This window comes from Gouania willdenowi, chromosome 11 (assembly GCF_900634775.1).
Source record: "Gouania willdenowi chromosome 11, fGouWil2.1, whole genome shotgun sequence".
NCBI lineage: Eukaryota > Metazoa > Chordata > Actinopteri > Blenniiformes > Gobiesocidae > Gouania > Gouania willdenowi.
In genome coordinates this window covers 26,131,035-26,157,924 of record NC_041054.1, presented here as the reverse complement: position 1 = coordinate 26,157,924, position 26,890 = coordinate 26,131,035, and the positions used below count along the sequence as shown (strand labels likewise).

The following is a 26,890-nucleotide window of genomic DNA, read 5'->3' as shown; positions in this document are numbered from 1 at the left end:
CTGCTGATGTGCTCCTGCAGCAATGCACACACACTTTTCCGACTCAAAATCACTGCACGTTGTTTGATTGATTTCATTTTAACTCACAAAACCGAAGGCCGAATGTTGCTTTTTTTTGCAATAATCAGCCAAATATATTTTGTGGCCGAAAATTCGGTGCATCCTTATTTTAAACCATCTTTGACTATAGTGCAACATGACTTTAGTGCAACCTAACTAAGGTATATGCCTAGAACAAATAAATGCAGAAAGTTAGTACTTTCTTTTACATTTTATTGAAAAAACACAAGCTGGTCAACATGCCCAGGCTCCAGTGCCTTCTTTGTGCAGTTACAATGTTTCCTTCAGTGCAAAAAATCGATGTGAATGCATTTAGAATCGATCCGAGAATAGTGCGACGTAATATTGCGATATATTGCCAAATTGATTTTTTTTCAACACCCCTAATGAATACATACTTCCAATGGGCACTGTACTGGTTTCATAAGCACAAAGTAGATTTGAAAAGTGGTAAATTTCCAGGCATGTTGTGATTGCATGTGCGTGTGTGTATGGTGTCATTTTACCATCTTTACATTTACATTTTGGTGCATTGATTATAATCTTATGTAGAAACCCAACTAGGGACAAGAGTTCGAATTTAGCAATAGCTATAAACATCAGTTACATTCACAGTATTGTTACTCTGTAAAACTGTATCACCCCTATTTAAATACAATTCTATTATATCCTAACTCTAACCTACTAACCGTTGCCACCTGTATGGGTGTAAAATTCACTGACAGGTAGTGGGAAAACTTGATATGAAACATAATTGTTAACTACGTATGTGTAAGCCAAAGAACAGTAACATAGTTCCCCAGTATTCCCAAGCAAAATACAAATGCAAATTCATTTATCTGAACTCAATTACAAATACAACAGCAACAAATTATTACAGTTATAATTATAATTCTGCCATAATTGTAATTATCTATCAACTACGCAATTACAATGATAATTGATCCCAACCCTGACTTACACCCACTCATTTTCATACTCTGTTATCTTAAGAATAATTTAAAGCATCTCTGAGCCTTGGTCCTTGTCTGGAAGAATAGTTTACCACCTTTTGACTATCAAAAACTTCACATTCCCAACTCACCTGGGTCAGGGGCTCAACAGATCCAATGTAGGTGTCAGGGCGGAGAAGGATGTGTTCTAGCTGGGTCTTCTTCTGGTAAACTCGCTCCACGGACATCTTGCCTGCCTTGTCCTTCTTGGACACCTCCATCTTTCCAGCATCACCGCGTCCATTTGCACCTTCCTGTTTGCCAGCATTTTTAGTAGTTAGTGGATTCACAGTCAAATTTATTTGATCAAATTTAAGAAAATGTCCTTTGTGCTATGCAGTAATTTTTGACAGGGAATCTTTAGAATCTGTAGCAGACACCGAGTCAACTGCATTTTAATCCCAGCACTTAATTTGAAATTACATATTCATGGTATATCTTGAATATATCAAACAAAAAAAAAAGTTAAAATTTGATTTTAAAAAAATACAACCGTATCCAAATTGTAGAGACCATACTGAATCTTGAAAGTGCAAGGTAGGCATCCAGAGCAGTAACACCACAAACAGCAAACTGCAGCAGCTACAACCTCACCGTGCAGGAGTATGAGGTGAGGGACGTATATGGGGCAGTGAACCCTAGGAAGGCAGCTGGACCAGATGGAGTGACCGGGTGGGTTCTCAAGGAACGTGCAGTCCAACTGGCTGGGGTTTTTACCAACATAATAAAAAATGCTCTAAAATGACATTTGAATATTCCCTCTAAAAAAAAACAGACATATATTCAAACTTCAAACTTTTTTTAATTGACAGAAAATTATAAATCTATTGGCGCATGTTGTCAATGACGTGCATTAGGTCAATAACAGGACAAATTAATACAAAGAGACATTAACTACTCATTTTTATTCAAGTTAGAACATTTGACAACCTTGAACGTATTCTTGCCTACACCCTCACGCTCTCTGCGCATAACCAAATATAGCAGGCTTCAGTCAGTGATTGAAACATTTTTACAGTATAGAACCAAAAGCTCCGAGCGAGCTGCAATAAACATGGAACTTTTCCTTGACATGAAACTGGAAATAAACCAGTGGAAGCCTGCAGTGCATGAAAATGCTGTATCAGACCCCACTTTATTAATGAACATCTATTCACTCAAGTACAGTAGCCTACACTTTAGTAATGTTTCTGTTTAACGTGAAATAAAATGTGACAACAAATAACTGAGGTTCATAAAAAACAAAGTGCTATTAAAACCAAAAAAAGAAAATGAAACTGACTGCAAATTATTCTATTGTCTTTTTGTTGCACAGGAATTGGAGACTCTTGTTCATACATCAACATCTCTTTTTGAAGCAGCAGGCTGATGTCCTCCTGGTCTGGGCTGTTCGTGCAATACGTGTCTCCGAAGAGACACCCCATAGCAGATAACACAGCTTTCTCAGCAAAGTTGAGGTTGCTGATCACGGGGTTGTTCGCTAGCAGCCTCACTGCCTATGCCTTCTGCCACATTAACTTGTTTCATCTCCTCCAGAATAGCCACCTGCACCTACTGTCTCTGCTCCTCTTTCAAATGAACAAGGCGATGAAAGTGTGGATCCAGGTAACTTGCTTTGTCAAGCAGCATAAATGCGCCCTTTTCCTCACAATAACGCTTCTCGAGATCTGTGGCGATCTTTGTCTTCATCTCTGACAATGCCGGTAGTTCTGGTCCGTCTGGCATTCGCTTTTTCAGTTGTGTGAGCAGAACATATATTAAAGGCAGCACAGCCAAACGCTTTTGGATATCTGTCAGTTGAAAGTGCTTCTGTTGCCACTTTAAAGGGTTTAAGGGCGGGGCGGTGTTTAGCTCAGTGGGTAGAGCGCCCGCCCCATGTACAGAGGCTATAGTTCCTCACCTGCAGCGGGTCCAGGTTCGATTCCCGGCCTGTGACCCTTTCCTGCGTGTCATTCCCTGCTCTCTCTGACCCCCTTTCCTGTCAAGCAACTGTCATATAAAGGCCACTAGAGCCAAAAAAATCCTTTAAAAAAAAAAAAAAAAAAAAAAAAAAAAAAAAAAAAAAAAAAAGGGGTTTAAGGGCCTCTTGCACCTGCAAATAAGTAAATATAATGCGTTGATATTATAGGACAGGTTTGTATTTGTCCTTAGCTTATTAACATTCACACAAAGTAAATTAGGGCCATCATTCTACCTATTTAAAAATATATATTAGGACAGTTTTGCATTTGTCAAGCTGTACATTTCATACACGATGCTTACCTTTTCCATTAGGGTCCATTCGCTTGTGGTCAGCTCCATTCTTGACAGTTTTTTCTCAAAGATGACAGCAAACACCGCTGCTTGCTGCTCCGATGCACGGCAGATCATTTCATAAGTGCTGTTCCAATGCGTCGGACAATCATTAATCAGCTTCTCATTTTTTAATCTCAAAAGTTGTACTTTTTGCTGGAGGATGTAGCTGTCGGAGGAAGATTTGTTGAAATATGAGGCCGCCACTTTCAGCCTACTAACAGGGATTTCAATGGCTCTGACCTTGGGCCCTTTATGCACAGCCAAGTTGTGTGTGCAACACATGGTATATTCACTGTTTGAATATGTCTCTCCACTGCATTGATGTAATTAGTGGCATTGTCCTTTGTGATGGAAATTACAGATGCCCCTTCTATGCCAAAAACATCCAAGATCTCTTGAATGCATTCGCCTACATTCTCTGCAGTGCTTGGATGTCCCCCCCCCGTCTGTGGTAAGAGCCACCTGTTTGTCTTTTATTGATTCCTTTATCTGGTCTGGGGTGCTGTTATGCTCGGCTCCATTTCTTGACAAAACTCCCCAAAGCCTGCCCCATCCACGACACTGATCGGTCTCATATCCTTACAAATGAACGATGTTAATTTCCGCGTGATAGCCTCTTGTAATGTTGCAGACAATGCGCTTGTGGCGGACAGTGCAAAATATGTGTCAAGACATGGCTGTTTAGATGTAGTACCACACATAATGCCAAGCTCCTTTGGATGCACATTTTCGAGATGTAACCTCATGTTGCTAGAGGTTGAATGGTATGCTAACTGCATCTTACATAGCTTGCATACTACTTAATCTTGCGGCTCCACAAATTTACCTTTTACCGACCAAAATACAAAGTACTTCACGATATAGCTTTTTCGATGTGTTGGGGTTAAAATCACTTTCACTGCTGCGGTCAAGTTGGCAGGGCTCGAGACTGCGAACAAAATGTGTGTGGGAGTGAAAATGTGGCCGTTTTGACTCTTTTGCAATGGCTCCCATAGCTTTAAATAAAAGCTATGGGAGCCATTAATGATTAATGACAAATAAAATCAAAATATAACAATTTGTTAACCTAAAATAAATCATGTTGTACAATGACTCAGCCACCTTCCTTCTTCACCTCCTGCAATACATCCTTGCACCTGTGGCTAACCTTGAGTTTTAAATCCATGGTAAGATAATTAAACCAACAAAAACACTATTTTTCAAGAAAATAGAGATTTTAATTGTGTGGGAACAGATTCATTTAACCGCCAATGTGCCAGTTAAATATGCATGCTTTGTGTGGCAAGAAATTAGCAATTAGCATGTGTTGATCACATGATCATGTGTTATCAAATTAAAGTTACTTTTTGTAGCGTTTCAAATACATTACTTAAAAAAAATCTTCTTTATATAACATTGTGTTCTCAACTGAGATGCATAAGAATTTGAAGCTGCAAGATACTGTTTTATTTCTTGATGTCAATTTATTTTATTTCATTTTAAACTGTTTTTAAGTTTCCATTTACATGATCAATATAAATAAAATAAAACATTATTCTATATATTTTTATAGAATTTAATACACTGTATTGTCTTCATTGGGAAGGTATTTTTTCGGCTCCGGGAGGACTTTAATCCAGGTGAGATGAGGTTTAATAGTTCCTTTGAGAGTAAAGGTTGCAGACCCCTGACCAGGGGAAGAGGGTTAGGAGACCCTCTGAATTAATTCCATGGGGTGAAGCAATGCAGATGCTAAGTTGATTATGCTAATGTTAACTTAATTCAATTACAACATTTCTGCAAAATAAAAAAAAACAGAATACATGTAACCTGTTGTTGGGTGATTCTCATGAAATTTTCATTTCATTGAGGTACAACATGAAATTTTAAAAAGACAAGAATAAACACATTTCTTTTTTAGGCATTATTAACAAGGTCTTAAGTGACAATTTAGCACCTTTTAGAACACGTTATCCAAAAGAAGTCCAAAACAATCTCATTACCGCAATGGTCTCAAAACGTCAAGATATTTGGAAAAAAGAATACATTTTCAAATTTTTAAAGTTTGATTTCTGACAGTCCTGCACAGTTACTTGAAACTCTGACATGACATATATATTTAAATTAACACTTTGTGATTTTGTTTTTTCAATGAAACCTATAGATATTTTCAAAATGATTTGACAAACCTGAAAGGCATAAAGTATATATTATGCACACACATTTTAAAGCGCCTACTAGATTTCTATTCATTAAATTGACATTAAATCAACACCTGTTGCGGTAATGATACATGGGTTTCGGTAATGAGGTTCAAAATTTTGGTGATGATAAATAAATATACTATATATGGTAAATACTAAGACTGATGTATGGTCAAAAATATTTTATAGTTGAACAGATTGGATAAAGGTATAATCAATTACATGACATACATGGACAAAATACATTAGACTCACAAAAATACAGCATTAGAACTAGGGATGTAACGATTTACTCAATTCCTGATACGATTCGATGCACGACACTGGGTTCACGATACGATTCTCTCACGATTTATTTTACAAAATGGGACTGTACACAAAAGACGGAAAAATATTCTTTTATTTTTGGAGGGAAAAAAAAAACAGGAAAATAGTACAGCATTTTCCTTTTATTTTTCATTATCAAAAGAATCCCTTCATAAACTATTCAAAACAATGCAATTTAACTAAAAATAAATATTGAATGAAATAAAGGAACAATATAAATGAAGAAGAAGCCTATTAATTTAAATTCTGGTTCTATAGTAAACAATGCAAAACTGAATAATAGTTCTTTTTCTTTTTAAAAGTGCAACTGAAAATGTATTTGCGCCTTAACAATTGGACTTAAAAAAAACAGAAGAAAAAAAAATACAGTCATTGAACTGATTTACGTTAGAAGTTTGTTTGGACCAGCAGAGGGCGCTGGTAACCCAGTGGTCGGTTGGCATGCAGAAATTCTTGCCGTGAAGAAGAGATGCTATGCTAGCAGACAGAGCTAATAGAAAAACGAGACTTTTACAGATATTCAGGTAATATTACAGATATTCTTTCAGTGCTAAAGGGGTAAGGAAGCATTTATGAATATGTTTAAGAGTAGAAGTCGGCCAGAAAGAAAGTAGTAGCAGATTCTGCCCGCCGCGTACACTGCCGGACAAGAGAAGGGATAAATATATATTAAAAAAGTACTGCGATTCAATTTTCAAAGTAACGATGTCAACCGTGATACCCATGAATCGATTTTTAACTGCCTTAAGATTAATCGTTACATCCCTAATTAGAACATATGCGAAAAATAAATTTTTCTAAGTGACTGTCCATTGTACCTAAAGATTCTCAACAACATATTACTAACTAAAAACAAATTTCTTTACTTCCTGTTACATTCTATTACAACTTCTAATTCAACTGTTTTACATATGCTTTTTTGTGTACTTTGCCCAGATCTCAGGCAACACACAGAAGTGACGAATTGGCAGGTTGTGGCTCTGGGATGATAGCTTTAATGTCATCAAAGTAATACCAGAACTTTAATTAGCATTAATGTAGCATTAGCATTAACCTAGCATTAGCATTAACCTAGCAATAACATTAACGTAGCAATAACCTAGCATTAGCCTAGTTAACCTAGGGCGACCGTGGCTCAGGTGGTAGTGGGTCGTCTTCTGATCGAGAGGTTGGGGGTTCGATCCCAGTACCTGACTATGTGTCGAAGTGTCCTTGGGCAAGACACTGAACCCTAAGTTGCTCCCAGTGGTCGACTAGCGCCTTGCATGGCAGTCCTGTCCCACTGGTGTGTGAATGTGAGAGTGATTGGGTGAATGAGCTGCTATGTAAAGCGCTTTGAGACTGCTTCAGTGTGGTGATAAAGCGCTATATAAAATCAAGTCCATTTTTACCTTGCAATAACATTAATGTAGCAATAACCTACTGGAGCATTAGTCTAGTTAACCTAGCATTATCAGTGGGTTAGCAATAACCTGGCATTAGCTAGCTATAAAAGTGCTCAGGGGGTCAAATTTGCAAGCAAATGCATGATGGTATAATAATATAATAAAAATATTAATAATAAAAGCAATTACGATAAGGTCCTTCTGGCCTTCAAATCCTAATAATACATTCTGTTAATGGAAAAAGCAATTTCTGTAGTATTCCTGTTTCATTTTGTGTATGGAATTGATGTTTTAAGCCCTTGGGAAATGGCCTTTTAGGGTTAAATTATATAAATCTTGTGAATATGCACCTTTGTGTGTGTTGAGCTAATAACTCTACATCGAATTCATGTAAACTGAAATGCATAGGCATTTGAAGATGCAAGATACTGTTTTATTTATTGGTGTCAATTTATTTTATTTTAAACTGTTTTTAAGTTTCCATTTACATGATCAATATAAATAAATTTAAATTAAACATTTTTCAACATAATTTTAACTGTATATAATTTAATACACTGTATTGTCTGCATTGAGAAGATATTTTTTTGGCTCCAGGAGGACTTTAATCCAGGTGAGATGAGGCAAAATGGCTCTTTGTGGAGTAAAGGTTGCAGACCCCTGACCAGGGGAAGAGGGTTAGGAGACCCCACCATAAGAGCTGGACCCTCTAACTTGAAATCCATAAAGTGAAACAATGCAGATCCTAAGTTGGTTATGCTACTGTTAAGTTCATTCAAGTACAGCCTTTCTGCAAAAAAACAAAAAAAAAAAAAAAAAAAAACATAATACATGTAACCTGTTGTTATGCTCTGCTGTTATTCAAAAAAAAATAAAAAAAATATGTCTTCTTTTAAAATTATATAAAATAAAATACCTGTTATTTCAGCCGCTGCTTGTTGCAAAATAACAATATTGTCACTAAAACCTGAAAACATTTTGCAAATATCTCAAGTCATTGTCAATCTTTACTGCATACAAAACTAAGGTACACCAGTTAAGTCAACTATTCATCAAAAAAAGGGTGCGGCCAAATTCTGTGCTACCACTAGAAAAGTTAGTGTAGAGCCCTGCATAACAACAGGTTACATTTATTCTGTTTGTATTTTGCATAAATGTTGTACTTGAATTCAATTCAGAGGGTTCAGCTCTTATAGTGGGGTCTCTTATCCCTCTTCTCCGGCCTGGGAGAATCACAGCTGAACATCTGGCCTGGCATCATAGTCTATCAGTTCTGGACCCTTGGTGCTGATTCTGATGAGGTCTTCCTCTCTGATGTGGAATCGTGTAAGCGCTGCACGTGTACGCTCTCCGCTGGACACAGCTCGGCGCCCCACATGCGCTCTGTCACAATGCTCGGTGAGCTCAACGTGCTCTACCCTGCCCCCTCTGCGCCACATTCGCTCGTCGCGCCCCCCATGCACTCTGTTGCTCCGCGTGCCCGGACGCCTGTCCCCAGTGTCCGTGAACGCAGGATGGACCATGTCTCTGCCCAGTGTTGGTGACGCAGCAGCTCTGTATATGGGGACATGGCAGCATGTGTAGTGTCAATGTCGGACCCTGATTCATAATAGGAAGACTCAGAGGACGAGGAAGTTTCCTCCTTTTGGATTTTAAAAGTAAGGTCACCCTAGCACTCGCACAGATGCAATCACATGAAATTTTAACTCGCACTCACTGAAAAAAGTCCCATTTGAGACCAATTTAGTTACAGTCTCGAGTCCTGGGGAGTGTGAAGCTCCTCACGATTCTACATATTGCAGCTTTAAATAATCAATTTAAATTTTTTATAAATAACCCTATTTATTGATTATTAGGGATGTAACGCTTATTCGTAAGGCAGTTAATAATTGATTCATAGGTTAATATCGATTCTCTGAAAATGTAATCGCAGTACTTTTTAAACAGCAGAGGGCGCTATATATTTATCCTTCTCTTGTCCAAATGCTGAGGCGGCGGGCGGAATCTGCTACGACTTTCTTTCTGGCCGCCTTCTACTCTGAAACATGTTCATAAATGATTCCTTACTCCTTTAGCACTGAAAGAATATCTGTAATATTATGTGAATATCTGTAAAAGTCACATTTTTCTATTAGCTCTGTCTGCTAGCGCATAGCATCTCTTCTTCACTGCCAGAATATCTGCATACCAACCGACCACTGGGTTACCAGCGTACTCTGCTGGTTCAAACAATTATCTGACGTAAATGCACCGCAGACTGGTTTTTTTTCAATTGTTAAGGCACAAAATACATTTTAAGTTGCACTTTTAAAAAGAAAAAAACTATTATGCAGTTTTGCATTGTTTACTATAGAACCAGAATTTAAAGGAATAGGCTTCTTCTTCATTTGTATTATTTCTTTATTTATTTCATTCAAGATTTTTTAGTTAAATTGCATTGTTTTGAGTAGTTTATCAAGGGATTCTTTTGACAATGAAAAATAAAAGGAAAACAGTACAGTATTTTCCCCAAAAAAATAATGGAATATTTTTCAATCATCATTTGTCTACAGTCCCATTTTGTAAAATAAAATGTGAGAGAATCGTATCGTGAACCTAGTATCTTGAATCGAATGGGGAGTTGAGTGAATCTTGCATCCCTATTGATTATTAAGAATAACTAGGCCTGGGCAGTATATCGAGATTTAAGGTATATTGAGATTTATTTTTTGGCAAAAATTACAATATAGTCTATAACGAGATATATATATATATATTTTTGTTTTAATAGCTTATTATTTTGTATCAAAATACTTGTTCTCGGAGTCTCTGCTTCCACTACTTCTCAGAAAAGAATGAAAAGCACAGTTAGATAAATTTCTGAGTGTGTCCTAACCCAGACCTTCGCCTAAACAAGCCATTCTACAAAACTCACTCACACGTTCTGTCCCTTAAAGGAGAAAAAGCCAAAAGTATTGGGCAGCTATTTGTTAATAAATGTGACTGTGGCATTTTGCATCAGCAAATTTAACCCAGAATTGTCTTTCTAGTCAGACTTTGTCAAGCTAAAAATATCAAGGCTTGTATCGCATATCAAAGCAAATATGGAAATAAGGAAAAATATGGAGATTTAAGTTTTGGTCCCTATCGCCCAGCCCTGACAAACCCGATTTATAAATTATATAATTGCCGTATTTGGCAATGCTTAAATTATATCAATTCATTAACAAATGAAAGTTAAATATTAACTAACATTAAAAAGGTCGTAGCCTTTCGTCTATTCAAACGGAGCGCCCCTCATTGCCCCGTTTAGGTGACGTGATAGGAGCACCACGTGACTTAAAGCTCCGTCAGTTTTATTTTTGCTTTATTAATTTTTATCTACCACGCTAACCCTTTTATTTTAGCCCTAACCCTAACCCAGGAAATACCCTAAAATGTTTATTTATTTTTTCGTATATGTATTTTTAAAGGTGGAGTTTGCCGTGTTAAATATGTTAAAATGAAAATATATACATGACAAAAGTCTATTCTAATCCAATAAATAGAATGTTCGTGAGCAGCAGCATCACAACACACGTTGGGGGGTTACAGCTACTTCACAAATCTTAACAATAAAACAACTTTAAAAACCCACACAAATATAGCATACAGGTTTCACTTGTAAACATATATATTACATTAACTTACCAGCCAAGCCAGCCCTCCGCTTTCCCCGGCGCCGTTAGACATCGTTCTTTGTAATCCTTAATAAATTTTCGATGCGGCTTGTAAAATATCCAAGGTTGTAGTAAAACTATAATTCCACCAACGTAACACACGTTTCAGGTTCTGAAAGCTAGCCGGACCACTTTGCCTCTCATGTTCTTCCTTTTGTTTTGAAGACAGAATTAAACGCAGCGGTGGGAGTATATGAGCTATTGTTAAAATCGACCAGCGTCGGCACAGCACAACAGGCCCAAACTTCCAACAAAGATGCTAACCTGGCTACTCACTGCTAAACAAACACTATACAAAACACAAGCAACAAACAAGGTGATAAATTAGCGCACAGATAAATAAATATAAAAGTAGAAGTGAAGTAAAAAGCTCTACAGTTAATGGAATTAACTAATAACCATTTGCAAATAAAAAGGAATACAAGCTAACAGCAGCGACCGCTGTCCGGCTCCGCCATCTGCAACACAGACGGCGAATCGTCTTTCACGGAAGGCCACCAATCAGACGGCGGCTTTTCAAAAATGCCGGCGTTTCGACCAATTGCTAAACAAAGCTGATAGTGACGCAGTACTCCCTGTCCACGCGAGATGGCAGCATAAATCAAACTACAGCGGCCAGTCAGCCTGTAAAGTTGCAGTGAACAAGAAAAAAAGAACTCCTTACTTAAATAATGTATTGTATATAATTAAACCCTGCAATAATAATACTCTCACATACAGTTAATGATAAATGGGCAAAGAGGTTTTGTTTTCGGAATTAAATGCACCTGCACTTAAATACTGTTAAAACAAATAAAAATGCTAACAGCAAGATAACTGCAACGGCTTTTTCTATTTTTCAGTGGTTTAATATAACCTTAGGATGTTTTTTTCAATATATATTTTGTGTGTTTTTTAAGTTACAATCGAACAAAACAATAAAACCAAAAAAGAAAAGAAAAAAGATAATGTTTCCTGACATTTTATAGTTTTTATATTACATTCAGAGATATTCATTTAGTTTCCAACTACCGAAAAAAAAAAACCCTACTGAATTAAAACCAAAAACAGTATGCAGAGATTTTTTTTTTTTTTTTTTTTTTAAACCTGAGCATTAAACAAATACAAAATAGAAATCCACATTGGAGGCAGATATTAGACCAACAACTTTATGTTAAAACAGTACATCCTACACCATCACAGGCAGAAAGTCAATGTGTTGAATGTAAATAAATAGTGGACAAATCAAACATTTATGGACATAGACAAACCAAGTCCACAATTAACAATGTGTTGGGGACATCACACTTCGGAGCAGTAATATCAACCTTCACTGTTTGTTTGTGAGTAAATCTCTTTCGGAGAATTAATGAGAACATGAGGGTACATTTAAAAAAAAAAAAAAAATGTATTCTGATGCTAAAGCACTGACTGATGGAATGATTCAGAAGAAGGGGCCAGGTGTTCAAAAGGTAATCTGATCTGATTTTGGCTAATAGATTGGTTCAAACATTGGAACTGGGATTTTTAAATCAAATTAAATTATGTAATCCAATTTGGTTTTAATCCAGATTAAACCCTCAGTTTGTGTTGTTCAAAACTTTTTAGGAGAATTTGGATAACTAACAAATCTGGATTATTCTGATCCCAGCAGTGTGTTGGATTTCAGGAACAAAATGTAATTTAAATTAAACTAACTGCTCAAATAAATTACATTTATCATGCAGTATATATATACATTAATTTTTTTGATACTTTTCAGCTGATTTTCAAAGCTAACAGTTAAGTTTATAAACTAGTTCACACTAGACCCCACTGAGCAGACCGTCGTTAAAACAACGTTGAAATGACGTGACGGCCTGAAGTTAAGAAGATGTCTTTGGCGGGTGCAGAGTGCAAGTTTTCACAACGTCTTTTTCGGACGTCGTCTGGATGTCTGAAAACGACGTATTCTAGACATCCCATAAAGACGGATAAGAAAGGTGGCCCATGGTGGGTTTGATCCCTAGACCGTATATTTGCTTTTTTCCTTTCTTTGTATCAATGGGACAAATAAGGTCTGGCTGGTCAAAATACATTATTAAAGGTATTTCTGTTTCCTTTTCTTTTTGTTTCTTCAAATATTTACCTGTCTATATACCACACACTATTTTTACACACACCTAGTAACCTTCAGTATGATATGCTGTCTAATTGAGAGAACGTTTTATCCAGATTTTGTAATCTTAAAATGTTTGGATCTGGATTAGACCGATCCCAGCCAACTTTGAACAACTGGGATAAAATTAAGATGTAAATACGTTAAGTTTTGTTTCAGATTACACCTTTCTGAACCTTTTTGGCTGAGAATGCCACAAAGCAAAGGTGGTTCAGGAGTGGTTTTAGCAAGAAAATAACCAATTTAAAAGGTTGACTTTGACAGCTCAATCCAATCATGATTTTGTGGGAAGTGCTGGGCAAATGCACAAATTAATGAATTTATTTGGTTAGTTAATTGAAAAACTATTAGAATTTGTTACAGCGGTACAAATAGAGTAAAAACAAAAAAACAAATACAGAGTAGCAAGGATTAGTAACAAATTGTGCCACCTCATATTTTTTATACTGCATTTATTTTGAACAACATTTATATTTGAGAAAGTGAAAGTATAGAATATAGTTGTTTAATATTGTGTTGTTTTAACTTTAAAAAAAAGTATTTAATGATACAAATAATTAAAAAAAAAAGTTTAATCTGTAATTTTTGATAACCAATTACAAGACATTTCAGGCAACCCCATTTAAATTCCAGGCGACCAAGCCCAAGGTCGAAAAACACTGGGTTAGAGCTTCATATTGGTTGGGTGATCATAATCCTATGTCAATAATGATTCGGAAAACATGTTCATACTCTTCCATCTGTTATTTGGTTAATTATGATCAATAAATGTGTATAATACACATGTTGGAATATTGCACTGAGCTGTAGCTCCATAGTACAAGCCCCACATCGTTCATGTTATTAAAAACAGCTATGCTTCTTGTAGGTGGATGATGACTTCAAACGATGGCTCCTCGGTCTCCTTCAAACTCTGTCTGAAGAGTTGCGAGTGTTGCCATGAAGTGTCTCCTTCTCCCCCACTCAGTTCTGCACTTACAATAAGCTCTGAAGCACCACACAGGTTTGGAAAAGACTGCATCTTTCCATCTGAAGTGTCAAAGAAGAGGCAGCTCAAAGATGGTTTTGATCACACAAAAATGAAGTTACTCACCAGCAGAGAACTGAGTAGTGATGGGGCCTGCCTGGAGATACCAGCAGATGTTCCCGGAGTTAAAGGTCTGGCTACTAGCCATCAGAGAGACAGATTGTATTGTCATTCCTTTGTGAGAAAAGTCAAACTTCCAGCTGATCCTGCCCAGTGAAGAACCCTCGGTTCTTGCAATATAAACCTTAAATGAATCAAATAGGAAAAAAGAAAGAATTCAAATTAAATTTATTTTTAAAGTACTTTCAAAGTCAGGCCTTCCACGTAAACATACAAAATAACCACCGAAAACACACAAAGTTAAGAAAAAATACACAAAACAGTAGAAAAAGAACACAAAGTGACTCTGAAAAACATACAAATTTACTGAAAAATACACAAAATGAAAATGTACACAAACTAATTACACAAAAGGACAAATCCAAATCTACACAACATCACTACTGAACATCAACAAAAATGACTCCAAAAACACACAAAATGGGAGAAACATGTGCAAAACAGCAGAAATACAGAAAAGGGCTCCAAAAAATACAAATTTACAGAAAAATACACAAAAGAACAAAATAAATAAAACATTTTGAAAAAAAATCACAAAAATGACTCCAAAAATTAACAACAAAAACATTTTAAATAAATGACTCAAAAAACATACAAAAGGGGAGAAAAATTTGCCAAACAACAAAAATACAAAAAATGGCTCGAAAAAATCCACAAAAACACTACAGCTGTCAAAGTTAACATGTTTTTATTACATTAACACAATATCTTATTAATGCAGATAACATTTTTTAAATTGTGTTAATAGCAATTAATTTTATTTCATAATTTTTTTTAAAGGCGTCTGTGGGTCACGAGAGGTTATTTTATTTATTTAGCCTCAAATATTCATCTGAGTCCTCATTAGCGTTGGAAGTGAACTTTTCACTGCTGAGTCACTGATTGAAATTAAACTATAGGCAGCATACAGATGGAAGAGACATTTGATGGAGCAGAGACTTCTACCTTTTAAACATGTTCCCTGCACTGTACATATTAGTTACAAATGAAATGACTTGGCCTAATTCATTTTGTCACAACACACAACAGAGTTTCAGCCATCAAGAAAAGGTGGTTGATCACAATTAACTTTGTAAAATCATGCAATTAATTACAATTGAAAATTTTAATCATCTGACAGCACTAAAAAATAAATAAAAGGACAACAAAAATACACAAAGGAACAGCAATACACATACTGTAAATAACTGAAAAATATACATACCATCAACAAAAATACACAAAATGACTCAAAAAAACATACAAATTTACAGAAAAATACAAAAAAGTAAACAAAATGACAAAAATACAAAAAAGTAAACAAAATGACAAAAATACAAAATCGCACAAACTGGGACACAAATACACAAAATGAGGTGTACATGCTCTGTACATTGTAGTGTTAAAGGGTTCTTATTTGCGGATGCAAAATAAAATAGCATGTGCGATTTCTCTGGTTTAATTCTATGGGATATGTGCATGATAAATTGGTAATTAAAGTTTGCACCAATGTTTGCTGGACTTAAGCAAATGGATAATAAATGTCTTGGAGTATCCCCTGTCCCTAGACCCTCCTTTGGCAAGGAAAAACTAAAAAAAACTCAGTGGGAAAATTAATTACACACAAACATGTCATGTACATCCAACATACTACCATAGAAAAGAGAGACAGAAAACAGGTGGGTTTTACACCAAAGGTGCCCCTCAGCAGATTCTTCTTATATTCTGCCTGTGGCGCCAATGGAGCGCGCTTGTAACAGCCTCACACGCTTTCCCACATGCTTTTGTTTTGCTTTTCCTTATTTATGTAAGGTGCGCATTAGGTTATAAACACGTGGCAAAAATATCAGCGGTTATAATCTTTCCCTGTACATTATAATAGTAGTAGTAGTAAGAGTAGTATAGGGCTCTCAAGTTTTATAACTCAGTTCAGAAACTGCAGCAGCCTTTAGGTAGAATCTGATAAGACACATATATTTGTATAAATAAAACTATTTAGTTAGCGTTTCACATTTCTTCAGAGAGAAATAACAAAAATCCACACAAATGCCGCACCCTAAAAAGGGCCGGACTCTATTGGCTGATGAGGGTGCCCTTCAGACAACTCAGCCAATCAGAAAGGGCAGGTAGGCGGACAGCGGTACTGAGTTTGGTTGCAGGGAAATGTCCGTGTTTCAACTGTTAAGTTTCCTTTAATACATGAAGTCACCTCCTCACTGCCCCACGTCTACATATTAGTCCATTTACAGCTATTTATGGTCAATTTTTACTGGAACCAGACTGATACACCACTTCGTCCACTCTTACCATGAACTATCTCCACTACGTCTGTCCGTCCCCCTAGGAAGCATCTCCATCAGCCTCAGAGTCCAGTGATATCAACAACCGCCAACAACTTCCGGGAACTATTTGAAACTTCCGGGAACTCTTCTGTTGTCGCAACTTAGTGGCTCTGTGTGCATTCAGCATTAGTGCCCGTCGGAAGTATGCATTCATGTAGTCAATTACTGCTAAATGAGTATGTGTTTGATGGTTGGATGTACAAAAAGGTGAGTACTCTGTAGTGTTATAAAGGTGTATATGTGCAGGTGCCAAGTACAGTGGGGCAAAAAAGTATTTAGTCAGCCACCAATTGTGCAAGTTCTCCCACTTAAAATGATGACAGAGGTCTGTAATTTTCATCATAGGTACACTTCAACTGTGAGAGATAGAATGTAAAAAAAAATCCAGGAATTCACATTGTAGGATTTTTAAAGAATTTATTTGTAAATTATGGTGGAAAATAAGTATTTGGTCAATCACAAAAATTCAACTCAATACTTTGTAATATAACCTTTGTTGGCAATAACAGAGGTCAAGCGATTACTATAGGCCTTAACCAGGTTTGCACACACAGTAGCTGGTATTTTGGCCCATTCCTCCATGCAGATCTTCTCGAGAGCAGTGATGTTTTGGGGCTGTCGCCGAGCAACACGGACTTTCAACTCCCTCCACAGATTTTCTATGGGGTTGAGGTCTGGAGACTGGCTAGGCCACTCCAGGACTTTCAAATGCTTCTTACGGAGCCACTCCTTCGTTGCCCGGGCGGTGTGTTTGGGATCATTGTCATGCTGGAAGACCCAGCCACGTTTCATCTTCAAAGCTCTCACTGATGGAAGGAGGTTTTGGCTCAAAATCTCACGATACATGGCCCAATTCATTCTTTCCTTAACACGGATCAGTCGTCCTGTCCCCTTAGCAGAAAAACAGCCCCAAAGCATGATGTTTCAACCCCCATGCTTCACAGTAGGTATGGTGTTCTTGGGATGCAACTCAGTATTCTTCTTCCTCCAAACACGATGAGTTGAGTTTATACCAAAAAGTTCTATTTTGGTTTCATCTGACGACATGACATTCTCCCAATCCTCTGCTGTATCATCCATGTGCTCTCTGGCAAACTTCAGACGGGCCTGGACACGTCTGGCACTGCAGGATTTGATTCCCTGTCGGCGTAGTGTGTTACTGATGGTAACCTTTGTTACTTTGGTCCCAGCTCTCTGCAGGTCATTCACCAGGTCCCCCCGTGTGGTTCTGGGATTTTTGCTCACCGTTCTCATGATCATTTTGACCCCACGGGATGAGATCTTGCGTGGAGCCCCAGATCGAGGGAGATTATCAGTGGTCTTGTATGTCTTCCATTTTCTGATAATTGCTCCCACAGTTGATTTTTTCACACCAAGCTGCTTGCCTATTGTAGATTCACTCTTCCCAGTCTGGTGCAGGTCTACAATTCTTTTCCTGGTGTCCTTCGACAGCTCTTTGGTCTTGGCCATAGTGGAGTTTGGAGTCTGACTGTTTGAGGTTGTGGACAGGTGTCTTTTATACAGATAACCAGTTCAAACAGGTGCCATTAATACAGGTAACGAGTGGAGGACAGAAGAGCTTCTTAAAGAAGAAGTTACAGGTCTGTGAGAGCCAGAGATCTTTCTTGTTTGAAGTGACCAAATACTTATTTTCCACCATAATTTACAAATAAATTCTTTAAAATTCCTACAATGTGAATTCCTGGATTTTTTTTCACATTCTGTCTCTCACAGTTGAAGTGTACCTATGATGAAAATTACAGACCTCTGTCATCATTTTAAGTGGGAGAACTTGCACAATTGGTGGCTGACTAAATACTTTTTTGCCCCACTGTAAAATAGCGTGAGCGATTTTCCTGGTTTTTTATATGGGACTTGCACATGATAAATCGTAAGACTCGTAAATTTGTACAAATAAAACGATTTATCTAGCATTTAACATTTCTTAACGCAGGGGTATTTATCATCCAAAATTAGTAATTAATATACAAACAGATGTAACTTAGCGAGCAGACTGAGAATAACTTCATCAATATATTGTGTGTAGCTCACACTTCCAGAGGAAACATGGTGAAGCTGAATTGGTTTGGCTTCTGGGTGCTGTCCGGGCTAAATAAAATTAAAATAAACATTTTGGTGGCTCACCGAGGTGCTTTTCATGTCGGCTGGTGAGCAATGGGTCCTTTTCTTCCTTTGAACTACAAACTATCAAAGTTGGTTGTTAAACCCTTTTTATGTCTTTTTGATTTACCGCCCACCTGGCCCAAATAGCTAATTTCTTTCCTTTTAAATCTTCTTGTTCATATATGAATGACAGTATTTGTTCTTTAAAACGTACCTGTCGTAAAATGAAGCGATGGTGGAAATCCACCCACTTAAAGGTCTTTTATAATTATTTAAAGGCGCTCCTAACAAATTTTAATAATATGGTCAAGGATGCCAGAGCAACATATTTTGTAAATCTAATCTCAGTCGTTGCAATCCGAAAGTCTTATTTGACACAATAAGCAATATTGTGTCTCCTCCTGCACCTTCTGTCCCAATTTCCTCTGTTAATGAGTGCAATGATTTCTTTCCTTCCATTTTTTTATTAGGAAAATAAGTGATAATATTATTCCTTAATTTTGTCCTTCTTGGCCACGTATTTTGGAGAACTTTTCTACCAGGGCTCGAGACTGCGACCAAAATGGTGTGTGCGAGTGAAAATTTTATCTGGTCGCATCCGTGCGAGTCCTGAAAAAATGAGGAGAGGAGAGGGCGGGAGGCGAGCGCTCTCTCTTTTTGCGTCGAGCGAAGTGAGAGAGCATACATGCGCAGCGCATACACAATTCCACACCTGCCCAAAGACGGAAATGTAAGGAACTAAACCCCCAAGTTGATCTGGACTTAGAACATTTGGCTTCACCAGTCAGTGAAGTCGGGGAGTCTGGTGCCTACTGTGAAATGCAAACGTGCCCCACGGGGGCCTTCTCCCCTTCCTGCCAAACAAAAGGACAGAAGAATCCCAGAACAGTTTGTCTCCTGTTATCATCTCTCTGCTACATTACGATCAAAAGGAAGCAGCCAGCCAATGTTTACATGCTAAGTTTTCAAACTCTGGGCTCCGACCCCCTGCAGATGCTGCCACCTCTCGAACCCATACCAATGGTTACACAGGACGATGGAATGACCCCAGTTCTCCCGCTCAAATGAGAACAAAGGACATGTGCTTGACTGAAAAATTACAAATGAAAACATTTTTGGAATGATTTCTACAGAAATTGAAATTGCAAATATTGTCTGTTCAATCACACTCGTTTCATGTAATTCAATAACAACAGAATGCTATTTTAAAGTGTTTATCATTTAAAAGTGCTTAAAAATACCAGAAAACATCACAAAAGTTAGTTTGAGGTATTTACTGCAACCATATAGTTAAGAGGAGGCATAACATGATTTTTGACATTTATGTTTATGAGTAATTACAAGTAAAACTCATTAACCGGTTCGTAAAGTGTTCATAGGATATTTTCTAGTCATGTTTGGTATCAAACTCTTTCATTATAGATGATATTTCAAGATATGATGTTGAAAAGATGTTTTGAAATATGTGGAATTAATTATTAGGCATTCTTTTATGTTTAGAATCATCCCTTTGTTGTCTGTCACCCCATTCACACACACACACTTGAGACACACCCACAAGCTGAAAGCAGAAGCAGTGACCAATCACCGACATGATCACAGAATGATCAACCAAGAAGCCTCCTCCAAAAGGCGTCTTCAAATCCCCTTTAAAAAAAGACGCACGACCAGAAACTTCGGTTTTGGACGCGGGCGTTCATGCTCACACGTGTTCCTTCATGTTTCCAGTCTTTCATTTCATTTTTCTTTTATTTGTAGTTGCATCAGTTAGACTTTTTAAGAACCTTGCTCGCAGTGAAAGCCTAAGACGCAAAGGAGCGTGCCTGAAAGCCGACCTTCCAACATCTGAATCGTGGACCAAACCGTGGTCCCTCTTAGTCTGAAACCGGCTGCGATCATCCCAAAAGGGGTTGTGGATCGGCCAACAGAATCACTGCTGTTTAACGAAACAGAACCCAACGGCGGCACGCCAGCGCAGCTATCCTGCTACACAGACGTTGTTCCTGCAAACCCAGAACGTCTCCAGGTCTAACCAGACTGCATCTCAAGGTATGGACCAGTGAACAATGGACCAGCAGAACTGACTCACTTAAACTACAATACAACCTCATTCAACACATCCTCATACTTACACTCCACTCACAATCCACCACATATGTTTGTCCGTCTCCCCGTCTGTCTTCCCTCTTTGTTTTTATTTTATTCTTTGATTTTATGATCTTATTATTCGAATATGTATCCTGCATTTTTATTCAATATTTAGTAGACTAGCATCCTCCTAGATTAGTGATTTCACTTTATTACATATAATCCTCACTTTTATTAGCCTAGAAATGCATTTTATCATGATTTAATTATCCCATTTCAATTGATATTTTGACTGTGTTAATTGTTGACTTTTGAATAAAAGGTTAAACATAATCTTTGATTCCTCTGATTCATTAAAGCTGTGATGATGGTGTAGATGTTGCTGGTAGAATTCACTTTTCCCTGGTTTCACATTTTTGAGTTTAGTCTAAAAACTTAGACATATTTCTCCTGTTAAAAGGAGTGGCACCCCGCAAATTTGAAGTAATATTAATGATCATAATTAATATTCTTAGTTATATAACCCATTAATAATAACTCATCCTCCTACAGAAATGTGGCGGTCCATCACCGATTATTTCAAAAGACGAAATGAAGAGAAAGGAGGAGGCTAAGCAATATGTGCTAAGACAGACAGCGCTGGATGAAAGAGACAGGGAGACACCGGCCGGGCCGTGTGTGAAAAAAAAAAAATACAGCTTTCAACCACAATGGCTTCAGCAGTATCCGTGGTTGCGGTACGAGGGGGGGGTTATGTTGTGTATTTACTGTCAAAAGTGTGGCCCGTGTATTGCAGGCAACTCCAAATTTGTTACCGGTTTAACACAATTCAAATTAGAAACACTTGCACTACAGGACAAACTAAGAAAACATCTTAAACCACCAATAAAATGTCCTGAGTTTTAAGTTTCCTTGTAGTGCAAAAATAAAAAAATGTACAAAGGTGGTTGCAGATATTTAAATGAAAAAAAGGATAAAAGCTCCTAAAAGTCAAACATTCGACAAAAATAATAATAATAAAAGTCAACGTGTAATGACAGATTGAACATGGCATAGGTTAGTTGTTCTCTCACTTAGTACAATCACATACATTAAAGTGACAGCTTTTTATTCATGTCCAAATCCATGAATAAAAAGGACGGCCAATTGATTAGTGCATCCTTATATTATACCTAATAATTTTATATTCTCTCAAAAGATTGGAGCTTGGTTTGCTGAGTGTTCAAAGGGACATATCCATGATTGGGCAAGTACAGTATATGACCTGCTCCACCTCATCTGGAAAACATACCACTTCAGCACCAAATCAATGAGAGAGCTAAAAGCTTTGGGAGCTGATATTAAAATCACTGTGAATGCACCCAGTGGGGTGAAAGGAGTTTGAGCACATTCACTGAAACCAGGGAAGGATGGCAACCTTCAAAATCAGTTTACAGCGGTTTATATGCACATGGACCACCTGGCAGGTGCTTCAGCCAATGCAGACATAGCTGGCAGAGCAAAGAAGGTTGGTGTTATCTAACTGTTTTGAGTTGGACAGTATGTAATTATCATTTTTGACTTTTGTATGGGACATGACAATTAGAACTATATTGATACATTTGCAGATTAAAGCCACTTCGGAGGATGGGATATTTGTGGCATTTTGCCACTTCCTGTCAGACCTTTTCTCTTCAATCACCTAATTCAGCCTGCTGCTCCAGAGAAATTATGTCATTCTACCCCTGGTAAGGGAGACAGAGAGAAAAGAGGACCAGGGGGTAAACTATTTTTTTGCATCTTCCCCTAAAAATGTTTTTCATATGCAAGTAAGAGACCAATTATGTGTCTTTCCCAGGCTGTTAGTGGCATCGAAAGTCTCCTCGCTACCTTAAAAACTATGGCAGCCAGACCCAAACCTGATGGTAAGCTGTTTGAGTTCCTGGCAGCCATGAAGAGTCAGCGCCAACAGAAAGGAGGAGAAACTGGGACAAGAGTGTTCAAGTTTCAGGTACACATACAATGTGAACTATATATATATATATATATATAAATTGTAACATTAATTTAATGTTCATAAAATGTCAATAGTGTTTTAATGTTGTATGTTTCACAGGAAGTCACTCTTCCTAAAGGTAAAGCTGGCAGAAAGTCAACCAATCAGCCAGTGTGCCCCCAGACTGCAGAGTCATTGAGCTGACCTGTCCGTCTACAGTAAAACACCTGAAGAACAGATTTTGCAACTTACTTGGTGAGTTGTAGCCTTTTACCTACAGTATATCATCACGTAAGTATACTGACATGTAGACCTATGTATTATTAACCTTTTCTGTCTGTCTTATGTTGATAGAAGAGAACAAAGGATACACCAACAACAGCCAAGGCAGTGAGGTGTTTCAATGTCTTCAACCATGACTATTGGCCAGATGATAAATTAGAGCTCTTGGACTATGGTGAAGAAGAGGTGAAGTTTCTCCTAGAGCACTTTTCCACTGTGCTGGACATGTTGGTTTTTTTGTGCTACATGCTTCATATTTTTGTTGACATTATGCTTAAAATTGTGTTGATAAGGACATTGCTTTCCTTGTCATTATTCCATCTCATACCATGAATGGTTGCAATAAAGAGCAAGCTAAAGAGGAGTTTCGACAGATGAAAATGGCAATAAAAACATATTTCAAAGATAAAAGCTATCTTGGACTGTGGGAAGTCATGATGACAAAGGAGCCCGACTGCTCAGACTATGTGGTAATGCTCTCTTATTTTAGTATGTAATGTAATATAATGTAATATAAACATGATTTTCTTTTCATTGTAGATTTGGACAGTTGGTTTAATCAGTATGTTTGTTTTTTTACAGCATATCGTACACCTAGTAAAGATCATGTTGGTGCTCCCAATATCAGCTGCAGTCTGTGAGAGAAACTCCTCAACACAAAATATGATTAAATCAGATATGAGCGCCAGTCTTCACATTGAAACTGTGGGGGACCTTATCAGGATCAGCATCGAAGGGCCAGAACTGCTGGACTACAATGCCAGCCCAGATGTTCAGCTGTTGTTCTCCCAGGGGAAGAGGGTTAGGAGACCCCACTATAAGAGCTGGCCCCTCTGAATTGAATGCCATGGGGTAAAGCAATGTAGATGCTAAGTTTGTTATGCTACTGTTCAATTCAAGTAGAGCATTTCTGCATAATAAAAATTAAAAAATACATATGTCACCTGTTGTTATGCTTTACTGTTATTTAAAACATATATGTTACGTCTTCTCCCAAAAGAAGGGTGCGACCAAATTCTGTGCTGGTGCGACCAACTGAAAAAGTTGGTCGCACCCTTGCGACCACTGGAAAAGTTAGTGTAGAGCCCTGTCTACGGTCCCTTTAAATGAACTGGAAAAAATAATAGGTGGCATGAAAACATCTTCCTGTTCCTCTGCTTAAAAAAGTTATAGACTCGACTGGCTCATATCTACTCACTATAATCAATAACTCATTAATATCTGGCCTAGTTCCAATGCTCTTTTAAACATGCTGCTGTTAAACCACTTAAAAAAAAACAAATCATAACCCCACTCTCCTTGAAAACTACAGGCCTGTATCCAAACTGCCTTTTATTTCAAAGGTCCTAGAAAAAGTTGTTGCTAACCAGCTTACATCTGTCTTGGATGAGCACAACATTTTCGAGATGGCGGTGGCCCGGACTACAGCCGACACTATTTAATAAGAGCCTGAAAAGACATGGATATAATGAAAAGAGTGGATGGACGGAGGCATAAACATGCAGACTTTCACACGGACACACACAAATTTATTAAACACACACGGACCTCGGTAAACGGAACAAGCTTCAACAACTGGCAGGCACTAGGACGGAGTAAATGTGTCCCTGTACTGCATTCACAGGCTGTAATATTACCAAGTTTATCATTTTACCTGTTGTTAAAGCTACTATCTTTACCAGAGAGCAACTATTTATTCCTGGTGATTGTTTTCCGGAGTTTTACTGGGCTTTTTACCGGTGATTCGCTCCTATCTCCCTTCCGCTCCGCCGGACCAAACTGAAACCGTAGCCGCACGCGCGCGCGCACACACACACACACACACACACACACACACACACACACACACACACACACACACACACACACACACACACACACACACACACACACACACACACACACACACACACACACACACACACACACACACACACATAAAATAAGTCGCGCTCTGAACGCATCTTATACAAATGCAGCGTAAACAAATAAAATAAACTAGTGCGGGCATTTAGGAATCAAAAAAAAAGAATCAAAATGCAAACATCGTAACGGTTCTGGAACCGTTACGAACCGTTATTATCAGACAGATAATATTCAGTTACAGTTGGTAAACATTCTTCATCTGTAGAAACCCTATTTTGTGGTGTTCCCAAGGATCTGTTTTGGGCCCTCTGTTGTTTTTATTGCATCTCCTCCCTCAGGGGCATCTTGTAAAAACATTTAAAGATGTGTCCTATCACTGTTATGCAGACAACATTAAATTTTACATGTCTTTGAAAGCACAAAATGTCCCCAAGCTGTCTGTTCTGCTTGACTGTGTAAAATGCATAAAAGCTTTGATGTCAAGTAATTTTCTCCAGTTGAACACTGATAAGACAGAGGTTCTTATCTCTGCTCCTGAGCATGTTGTTCCTGAGATAAAGAAATGTCTTGGTTTTCTTTCTTCTACTGTTAAACCTGCCCTGCATAATCTGGGGGTCCATATTGGTCAGGCTCTGAATCGAGACCACCATGTAAATAGTTTGATTAGCGAAACTCAGATCTGTTGTATCCAGAGCTGAGCTGGAGATGATTTTGTTTCATCAAGGCTCGATTATTATAATTCACTGCTTACATGTCAGTGTCACTTCTGTGAACCGCCCACAAGTGGTCCAGAATGTTGCTGCCAAACTTTTGACTGGATCATCCAGACGGTCTCATGTGACATTTATTCTTAAATCTTTACACTGGCTCCCCGTCACTTTTCGTATCCAGTACAAAGTTCTTATTATTGTGTTTAGAGCCTTGCATGGTCAAGCTCCAGCTGATATCACTGAGCTGCTGAGGCCTTAAAATACCAGCACATCCCTGAGGGGAGAGCCCTGACCTCTAAAAACATTTTTTTTTAAAAAAGCAGCTGAAGACATTTGTTCAAACTTGCCTTTAGCTAATCTGTCTGCATTTCTATATTGTGACTGTTCTGTATTAACTCTTTCATTTTCTCTGATTGTGAAGCACTTTGTGACATTTCTGCTCTTGAAAGGTGCTTTATAAATAAACTTTTACTTACTTATATTAGAGCCCTATAGACTTTTTTCTTTGATTTTGACTTTGTCTGCACATGCCGTCGGAGATCAACATTACAAGTGCAATCTTTTCAAGACAGCAGTGCATGCTTTGTTATTGCAATTGAATAAATAAATTAATTAATTTTATTGTATAATTGTCACCATCACCAGCCCTCCCTATGGAAGGGTAAGAAACACTTTATTAAAGGGAGAATATAAAAAGAGAAGACAGTGTTACACCTAAGTGAGGGGGAAGAGGGAGTCAGGGTAAGAAAATCGAAGGAGTGGGGAAGAGTTAACTGTTTTAAGGTGAGAGTGAAATGTGCTGTTATAGTTGTGCATATTGTGCTTATGGTGTTGTGTAATTAGTTCAGCCAGTCCGGTGACAAGTGTGGAGAAATTGAAGTGAGTAACACAACACCCAGCTTCAGTATAATGGTGGTGGCTGTGAACAGAGGGAAGGAGGGAGTGATTATATCTAAAACGGGTATTTGGGATCAAAGTGTCAAAGGTTAAGCCCAGTACGAGCTTATCCCATAGCATAAGGCCAATGCATTCATGGCCAATGTTTGTGCAGGAGCCACTTCTGCAGGCCCCGGGTCCGAAGGTTCAGCCAGGCCCACGGCAGCAACAACAGGAGCCAAGGAGCCCAAGGTTAAGTTAAGAGCTCTCTGAGAGGACTCTAAGAAGCTTTGTGAATATGGGCACAGTTTAACACGGTTACACCGGTAAAGTGTGGAGCAATGTTCTTTCAGATAACATGCAGCCTATTAACACCATTTGGAAATCATAAATTCCAGAGTATTGTGTAGAAAACGTTGACAAA

The 26,890-nt window shown here is 37.9% G+C and overlaps 2 protein-coding genes across 7 annotated transcripts in view; both read right to left on the bottom strand.

Moving 5' to 3' along the window:
* Nucleotides 1-11,431, bottom strand: part of top2b (DNA topoisomerase II beta) — a 96,199-nt gene extending 84,768 nt beyond the window's left edge. Inside the window, exons 1-2 of one of the 2 annotated variants that reach the window (XM_028461155.1) lie at nt 10,912-11,431; nt 1,145-1,306 (exon numbers count right to left, since the gene is read on the bottom strand). In XM_028461155.1, the coding sequence (XP_028316956.1) occupies nt 1,145-1,306; nt 10,912-10,953 (204 nt within the window). In that variant the 5' untranslated portion in view covers nt 10,954-11,431. The remainder of the gene's footprint in view (nt 1-1,144; nt 1,307-10,911) is intronic. The other variant, XM_028461154.1, reaches the window with a different exon arrangement.
* A 2,203-nt stretch (nt 11,432-13,634) lies between these two features.
* Nucleotides 13,635-26,890, bottom strand: part of ngly1 (N-glycanase 1) — a 59,900-nt gene continuing 46,644 nt past the window's right edge. For all 5 annotated transcript variants that reach the window (XM_028461161.1, XM_028461156.1, XM_028461157.1 and 2 more), the window contains 2 exons: nt 14,171-14,348; nt 13,635-14,106 (listed from right to left, as the gene is read on the bottom strand). In XM_028461161.1, coding sequence (XP_028316962.1) covers nt 13,931-14,106; nt 14,171-14,348 — 354 coding nt within the window. In that variant the 3' untranslated portion in view covers nt 13,635-13,930. The remainder of the gene's footprint in view (nt 14,107-14,170; nt 14,349-26,890) is intronic.